General features: G+C 57.1%; 2 protein-coding genes across 5 annotated transcripts in view; one reads left to right on the top strand and one right to left on the bottom strand.

Annotated features, from left to right (window-relative positions):
- GARIN5A (golgi associated RAB2 interactor 5A) overlaps positions 1-2,295 on the top strand; it is a 7,124-nt gene extending 4,829 nt beyond the window's left edge. For 2 of the 4 annotated variants that reach the window (XM_028477816.1, XM_024132400.2), the window contains exon 5: positions 2,070-2,295. In XM_028477816.1, coding sequence (XP_028333617.1) covers positions 2,070-2,239 — 170 coding nt within the window. In that variant the 3' untranslated portion in view covers positions 2,240-2,295. Of the gene's footprint in view, positions 1-171; positions 335-2,069 lie in introns of those variants that run through there. The other 2 variants (XM_028477817.1, XM_028477818.2) reach the window with 2 other exon arrangements.
- The window catches only part of MYBPC2 (myosin binding protein C2), a 26,393-nt gene continuing 18,799 nt past the window's right edge, over positions 842-8,435 (bottom strand). Inside the window, exons 21-28 of the mRNA XM_007104262.3 lie at positions 8,016-8,183; positions 7,773-7,861; positions 7,476-7,671; positions 7,062-7,201; positions 5,883-6,042; positions 4,406-4,542; positions 2,302-2,488; positions 842-965 (exon numbers count right to left, since the gene is read on the bottom strand). Of these exons, the coding sequence (XP_007104324.2) occupies positions 955-965; positions 2,302-2,488; positions 4,406-4,542; positions 5,883-6,042; positions 7,062-7,201; positions 7,476-7,671; positions 7,773-7,861; positions 8,016-8,183 (1,088 nt within the window). The 3' untranslated portion in view covers positions 842-954. The remainder of the gene's footprint in view (positions 966-2,301; positions 2,489-4,405; positions 4,543-5,882; positions 6,043-7,061; positions 7,202-7,475; positions 7,672-7,772; positions 7,862-8,015; positions 8,184-8,435) is intronic.

Genomic DNA, 8,435 nt, shown 5'->3' with positions numbered 1-8,435 from the left:
TTGGCGCACCAGCGGGGGGGGGGAGGCTTCCCTAACTGGGAACCCCCCCCCCCCCCAGCCTCGCTGCTCCCCAGGCCTTCCCAGGAAGTACAGAGTGCCCACTCACCCACCCCCCAACGGCAGGTGCATCTGCCGTCAAGGCCTCTGAGACAGACTCTCTCTTGTACCCAGCTTCAAGCCATGGAAGCCAGTCTGGATCCACAGACCTCTGAACTCTGGGGACTCTGGTTCCTCCCACATTATTTTGAGGTCACTAAGAGACCGGAGATCAAAGTGTACCCTACCTCGGGGCCGGACAGATGAATTATTAAAGTTAATAAAGATCGGCCACTTAAGAACCAACAACCCGGTCACGAGCAGTTTCCCCATCGTCACCAATTCAACATGGCAGAAATAGCTCTTCCAGTATGACTGCCCCAGCGCGGTCTTCTGTTCATGGTGTCTGGCTCCTCGGGCCACCACTGAGGCCCAGCGCCCACCATTCCATCATGGCCACCTCACTAGAGTAGCCCTCCCCAGTCTGCCCTTTGGTTCTTCTTTGCCCGCTGCATCTGCCCCGCAGCCAGCCCACCTCCTCCCCACTCAAAGTAGCTCGTCTGACAGGGTTGCCTCCACAGGGTGGCAGCTCCACCCGTGATTTTGTAGTTGCCAGGGCAACGCGGTAGCCGCGCTAAAGTAGCTGTTCCAAGATGGCGGCCTCCATGGGGTCTGTTTCATCAGGGCTGCCTCATCGTGGTTGCCACTCCAACCTGGCTGTCCCCATCACCCAGCCCCATGTGACTAAGCCCTACAGGAGGAGGAAGGCAGGGCTACAGACTCAAGAAGGACAGACATAAGGGAGTCCAAGACAAGACTATGATCTACTCATTGATAACTCGGGAAAGGGAAACGTGTTGGGGAAGGTCCGGGTTAGGACTCAGCAGCCAATTATCTTGGCAGGTGGAAGAGAGAGCTTCACTGCGGCACTGCGGGGGGGAAACAGAAAAGGGTGGTAAAAATGCTTGTCCCACCACCACGCACCCCTGCCCCCGGCCCTCTGCCCGCTGGATTCGCTTGACCAGCATGGGGGAGCAGGTTTTTCCTTCATCACCTAGCTCGGTACCTAGTCAACCCAACTCCATAGAGCCCTGATTCCTGTAGTTTTGAACCCCAAACTGGGATGTTCTGATTACAGAGCAGCTGCTGGAGACCAGCCGTCACTGGAATCCTGAAGTAGGGATATTTCTGAGCAGATTCAATAGTTGATAAGGGGGACGGCAGAACCCTAGGAATTATCAATAGGTCGGCCTGGCAGATCAGTGCTTCAGAATGACAGGCCGGAGGTGCTTGGAGTGACCCCTCTGGACGCTTTGCTAAGGGTCTGCAGCCCCTTCTGTCTACTGGGCTGTCATCAGAGCCACGGAGGGACTCTGGAAGCCCCTGTGAACGTCAGTCGCCTCTGAGGGGCTTGGTTAGTGGCCTCCCCACGAGTCTTGGCTGGTGGCTGCTTGTTGGACTGAAACCCAAGGCGGAGAATGCAAGGAAGAGCATTCTGGGTAGAGGGAAAAGCATGTGCAAAGTCCCAGGAGCAGGAGAAGGCACAACCAGTTTGTCCAACTGCCAACTGCTCGACGTGGCTGGAAAATGGGGGCGCTTGAGGCTGGCGAGGGGCTGGGGGTGGCACAGGCAGGACCATGACCCCAGGATGAAGGGTTCCGGGGCTGCTGGGGAGCCCTGGGAGGGCTGTGAGCAGGTCACCTGTGGATATGGGCCAGCCACCCTCTAGGGCCAGGAGGTGGAACCGGAGAGAGAGACTGGAGGCCCTGAGGCCCGAGAGGAGGCTGGGGCAGGATTCAGGAAGGAGGACAGATGAGGCTGGGGCTGTGGGGCAGAGAGGTGGGGACAGGAGGGGCACAGGCACAGGCTTTGGAGGGGGCTCATTTTTCGGGGCTCCTACAGCCCCCCGTCCTCTGCCGCTACCCGTGTTGGTTCCAGCTGCTGTGCCACACACCTGCCCAGGCACGCTGGAAGCCTTAGCGATCACTTGCTAAGTTCTTCTCGCCCTCATTCACCTCTTATCTGTCCTTCAGCTCCTTTGGAAAACCTCAGACTCCTGCCCAGGCCGGGTCAGGCGCTCTCCCTGTGCTGCCTTCCCTCCCCCACGTGTCACCCCGAAACATCCTGCCGGGGTCTGAATGCAGAGGGCCCGGGTCTGCCTAGGCTCTGGTCTCAGCCCTGCTCAGCACCGGCCTCCCGTTAGCGTGGTAAGGGGAGTGGACGAGGGCCGGGCAGGCGGAGCACCGGGGGCCGCCCCATGCTCACTTCGGACTTCCAGCTTGCACTCGGCCAGGGCCTCCCCCAGCTCGTTGACGGCCAGACACGAGTAAGTCCCCGAGTCGAAGGAGGACGGGCGGCGGATGTTCAGCGTCAGGACCCCCTGGTAGTTGTTCACCAGGAACCTGGGATCTCCGCCGATTTCCATCTTGTTCTTCATCCAGACCACCTTGGGCTGTTGAGGAGAGTGGGAGAGGAAGCCGTGTGACAGAGGGTACCCTGGGGGATAGCAAACTGGGCCTTGGGAGGCAGATTTGGGTTCTCCTCTTGGCTGTGCCACCTCCTAATTTTGACTGGCTGACCTTGGAGGAGTCACTTCTCCTCTCTGACCCTCAGTCTCCTCTTCAGTAAGAGGAAGAGCCCCCTCCTGTGGTGGCCCACAGGGCCCTGCGTGATTTGGCCCCACTGCTCCTCTGCCCTCACTTCCCACCCCCTCCTTCCGTCTGCTCCACCCACACGGGCTGCCTCACTGTCCCTCACACAGACCAGACAGGCTCCCACCTCAGGACCTTGGCACTGGCTCTTGCCTCTTCCAATGCTGCTCTTCCCTCCTCTTTCCACCTAACCAGTGCCTGCCTGTCTTTCAGGCCTCAGTTCCCCTGTCACTTCCCGGGTCCTAGACTGGAACAGGAATGCCCCACTTTACTCTATCACAGCTGCCCGCATTTCCCTAGCACACTCGCCACCCTTTATAATTTTATAGTCATTTGTGTGACTTCGGAGGAATGGCGGTCTCCCCCAACACACGGGAACTCCTTGTTCAAATCACCAGCACATAGAAAACCTCTGAAAACGTGTGTTGAATGAATGAATGAATGATGTAAATAAATGAAGCGAATGCATGAACTGACTAAATGAATGGATTGGTAAGGAAATGAGCGGAATGAATGAATGGATGGAGTTAGTGAATAAAGCAGCAGACAGCGGTGATGGCGGAGGTGAAGGAAAGAACCCACGGGATGCCACAGGAGCTGATGCTAAAAATTGGCAGAATGTGTCAGAAGGGCCAGGCAGTCAATATTTTAGGCTTCTTGGGCTCTGTGGTCTCTGGGTCATGGACCACACACAAACCATTAACGTGAAAGCAAAATAACGAAAAAGAAAAAAAGTTTAAAAAATTATTTATCCCCTTCTGGTCCAGTGGTTAGGATTCGGCAGTTTCACTGCCAGGGCCCGGGTTCCATCCCTGGTCAGGGAACTAAGATCCCACAAGCCACGTGGCATGGCCAAAAAATATATATATCTTAGAGAAACCGGTGGCAGGCGGATTTGGCCCGAGGGCCGTAGTTTGCCAGCCACTGGTCTAGGTGGGTCCTTGGAGTTCAAGGTTGCAAGTTTCCACATTCCCAGACAGGAGTCTGTAAACCAGATAGGGCAGGAAGACGCCAAGGAGCCCTGCAGGTTTAGACCCCCTCTGCCCCAAAGGTTTCTGTGTTGTTGTTGTTTTTTTTGTGGTACGCGGGCCTCTCACTATCGTGGCCTCTCCCGCTGCGGAGCACAGGCTCCGGACGCGCAGGCCCAGCGGCCACGGCTCACGGGCCCAGCCGCTCCGCGGCACGTGGGATCCTCCCGGACCGGGGCACGAACCCGCGTCCCCTGCATCGGCAGGCGGACCCTCCACCACTGCGCCACCAGGGAAGCCCAGGTTTCTGTTTTTGAGGGAAGTCAGAGTGTAGTGAGCTGAGACTTGGACTCTGGTTAGAGCAGAGAGACAGGAAGTGGGTTAAAAGTGAGCAAATCCGGGCTTCCGTGGTGGTGCAGTGGTTGCGAGTCCGCCTGCCGATGCAGGGGAACCGGGTTCGCGCCCCGGTCCGGGAAGATCCCACATGCCGCGGAGCGGCTGGGCCCGTGAGCCATGGCCGCTGAGCCTGCGCGTCCGGAGCCTGTGCTCCACGACGGGGGAGGCTGCGGCGGTGAGAGGCCCGCGTACCAAAAAAAAAAAAAAAAAAGTGAGCAAATCCCACGAGCAGAGAGACAAAGAACTCAGGGAGGAAGAGCCCGCGTGGCGGGCAGGCAATGGGGCTTCACCTTGGTGAAGATTTCCCTACAGGGTTACACTTACGCGCGCGCGCGCGCGCGCGCACACACACACCTTCGGGTAGCCTCTGACGGCGCAGTTGAGAGCTGCAGCGTAACCGGCCACGACCACCCGGTCAGGCAGGGGCGTCAGGAACTTGGGAGGCGTTCGGAAGTCATGCTCCTTGTACGCAGGCATTTTGAAAGGGGTACCTGGGGGCGGGGCGACACACCTGTAAGGGGACAGATCCTCAGTGTCCCCGGACCCCCTCTCCTCCAGCACCAGGTGCCATCAACTTTGAGTCCAGGGAGGGAGACTATATATAAAACAGACAACCAACAAGGACCTACTGTACAGCACAGGGAACTCTACTCGATACTCTAATAACCTATAAGGAAAAAGAATCTGAAAAAGAACGGATATATGTATATGTATAACTGAATCACTTTGCTGTACACCTGAAACTAACACAACATTGTAAATCAACTCGACTCCAATAAAAATAATAATAATTTAAAAAAAAAACAGAGAGAGACGGGGAACTGGGACTGGCCCCCTCGGAACGGTGGCAGTAGCCATACCTGTCTTGAGGATACAGGCCGTGTTCTTGGAGACGCCAGGCAAGTCACTGAGCCCACAGAAGTTCTCGCTGTAAACTCGGAAATAGTATTCGTTGCCCATGATGAGGTCTGACACGGTGCAGGAGGTTTGCCGGTTGTGTTCGTAGACGTTGAACCACTCCTACGGCACGGGGGATGGGGAGGGGCCGGGAGAGTCAGGGACACGGACCCAAGCGGGCGCCTCGCTCATAAAACCCACCGTTCCCCAGCAGCTCTGTTCACAATGGCCGGAAGGTGGGAACAACCCAGGTGCCCATCAGTGGATGAATGGACAAGCAAAATGTGGTCCATTCAAACCAGGGACTGGTGGGGGACTTCCCTGGCGGTCCAGTGGTTAGGACCCCACGCTTCCACTGCAGGGGGCACAGGTTCGATCCCTGGTAGGGGAACTAAGATCCTGCAAGCCGCACTGCACAGCCAAAAACAAAAATCAAACAAAAAACCAGGGCCTAGTACTCAGCCATGAAAAGGACTGAAGCACGGATACCTGCTACAATGTGGAGGAACCTGGTAAACATGGTGCTGAGTGAAAGGAGCCAGACACAAAAGGCCACAGAGTGTGTGACTGTATCCATAAGAAATGTCCAGGAGGGGCCAATCCACGGGGACAGGAAGCAGATGGGGGGTTGCCAGGGACTGGGTGGGAGGGAAAGGGCAGTGGCTGCTTCATGGACAAGGGGTTTCCTTTAGAGGTGATGAAAATGTCTTGGAAGTAAATAGACGGGGTGGTTGCACAACATTGGGAAGGTGTGAAATGCCACTTGAAAATGGTTAATGCTAAATGTGGCTAGATGAATTTTACCTCAATAAAAAAGATAACACAACATTGTAAATCAACTCGACTCCAATAAAAATAATAATAATTTAAAAAAAAAACAGAGAGAGACGGGGAACTGGGACTGGCCCCCTCGGAACGGTGGCAGTAGCCATACCTGTCTTGAGGATACAGGCCGTGTTCTTGGAGACGCCAGGCAAGTCACTGAGCCCACAGAAGTTCTCGCTGTAAACTCGGAAATAGTATTCGTTGCCCATGATGAGGTCTGACACGGTGCAGGAGGTTTGCCGGTTGTGTTCGTAGACGTTGAACCACTCCTACGGCACGGGGGATGGGGAGGGGCCGGGAGAGTCAGGGACACGGACCCAAGCGGGCGCCTCGCTCATAAAACCCACCGTTCCCCAGCAGCTCTGTTCACAATGGCCGGAAGGTGGGAACAACCCAGGTGCCCATCAGTGGATGAATGGACAAGCAAAATGTGGTCCATTCAAACCAGGGACTGGTGGGGGACTTCCCTGGCGGTCCAGTGGTTAGGACCCCACGCTTCCACTGCAGGGGGCACAGGTTCGATCCCTGGTAGGGGAACTAAGATCCTGCAAGCCGCACTGCACAGCCAAAAACAAAAATCAAACAAAAAACCAGGGCCTAGTACTCAGCCATGAAAAGGACTGAAGCACGGATACCTGCTACAATGTGGAGGAACCTGGTAAACATGGTGCTGAGTGAAAGGAGCCAGACACAAAAGGCCACAGAGTGTGTGACTGTATCCATAAGAAATGTCCAGGAGGGGCCAATCCACGGGGACAGGAAGCAGATGGGGGGTTGCCAGGGACTGGGTGGGAGGGAAAGGGCAGTGGCTGCTTCATGGACAAGGGGTTTCCTTTAGAGGTGATGAAAATGTCTTGGAAGTAAATAGACGGGGTGGTTGCACAACATTGGGAAGGTGTGAAATGCCACTTGAAAATGGTTAATGCTAAATGTGGCTAGATGAATTTTACCTCAATAAAAAAGAAAGAAGAAGAAAACCTATTAAAGAGTTCCCCGGTGGCCTAGGGATTAGGATTCCAGGCTTTCACTACTGGGCCCAGGTTCAATCCCTGGTCGGGGACATGAGATCCCTCAAGCGGCCCGGCACCGCCAAAAAAAAGAAAAGGAAAATCTGTTATGCACCAAATCTCAGCCAAAAGGCTTTCCTCCCTGTCCCGGCCCGTTCTCCCAAATTTCCCGGTGCCTCAGTTTCCCCAGCTGGGAAATGGGAACAACACACCTGCTCTGACAACTGGCCAGCTTTTCTCGCCCCAAGCCCACTCCACCCCGGGCCCCTCTAGTCTCTCACCATGGTTTTCTTGTCGGCTTTCTGGACGAAATACCCGGTGATCTCACTGTTGCCGTCATCCTTGGGGGGCTTCCACTCCACCAGCGCGTTGGTGCCCCACACCTCCTTCACCATCACGTTCTCCGGTGGCCCTGCCTTTTCTGGAAGATGGGGGGCGTGTTATAAGTCACCCCAAGCATCCCTAAACGCCCAGTGCCTCACCTCCCCTCCCCTGTCCATCCCCACACCCTCTGACCTCTCTTAGGCTTTCCCCCACTCCCATTTCCTCCCCTTCTGCCCCACTGCCACTTCACACCCTCCCCGGGTCCAGCCTCTCCACTTTCCCCTGTCCTGGGTCCTCCTCATCTCCTCCCACCTCCTCCCTCCCCCTCATGGCCGCCGCCTCCATCCCCTCCCGGCCTTCCGGCCGCGCACCCACGACCCGGATGTGGATGGTGGCCGTGTCCTTCATGTTCTCGATCTGCACGCTGAGCTCGTACTCCCCGGAGTCTGAGCGGGCAGCCTGGCGCACGAAGAACACCGTGTCGAAGTCGCTGGTGCGCTCGTGCACGTGGGAGGTGTCTATGGGCGCCCCGCCCTTCGTCCACGCCACCTTCGGCCTCGGTTTTCCCTGTGCGGGGGGCGCGGGGAGGGCGGCGAGGTTAGCCCGGGTCTCAGCCGCAGAAGCGGACCCCTCACCCCTGCCCCACCCCCGACCCCAGCTCGACGCACCTGGAAGGGAATGACGAGGTTAATTTGCTCCCCCACTTTGCGGATGTAAGTCTGGCGGAGGTGGCGGGGCAGCCGGATCTTGGGTTGCTCTGAGGACACAAACCCAGGGAGGGGCTCAGCGCAGGACGGAGGGACTCGACGGAGGGCCAGACAGACCAGGGGCGATGAGGTTGCCGGGGGAGCCCTAATGCTGACACCGACTTGGTCTTTAGGAGAGCAGAGTCGGGGGTCAGCAGTCCTCACCCACAATCTCCCGGACGGTGACCGGCTGGGCCAGTGTGGCCGGCTTGCTGCGCCCCGCGATGTTGACCCCAACGACGCGGAAGGTGATCCTGGCTCCTGTGGGGAGGTTCTTGACGGTGAAGCCGCAGCGGTCCACCAGTTCCGCGGTAGCAGGGACCCACTCGTCAGCTACGAGAGAGGAGCGAGGCTGGGGGTCTGGCTTCAAGACCTTCCTAGGCGCCCCTCCGTTTGCGTCCTTTCAGCGCCTGAGGCCCCAGCGCAGTGAACAGCTGCAACTGACATTTCCTGAGCATTTCTTTTTTTTTTTTTTTTTTTTTTTTTCCCCCCGGTACGCGGGCCTCTCACTGCTGTGGCCTCTCCGGTCGCGGAGCACAGGCTCCGGACGCGCAGGCTCAGCGGCCACGGCTGACGGGCCCAGCC

The sequence above is a fragment of the Physeter macrocephalus genome, chromosome 17, assembly GCF_002837175.3.
Source record: "Physeter macrocephalus isolate SW-GA chromosome 17, ASM283717v5, whole genome shotgun sequence".
Taxonomy (NCBI): Eukaryota; Metazoa; Chordata; class Mammalia; order Artiodactyla; family Physeteridae; genus Physeter; species Physeter macrocephalus.
The sequence above is the reverse complement of the archived record's forward strand: the minus strand, read 5'-3'. Positions and strand labels throughout refer to the sequence as shown.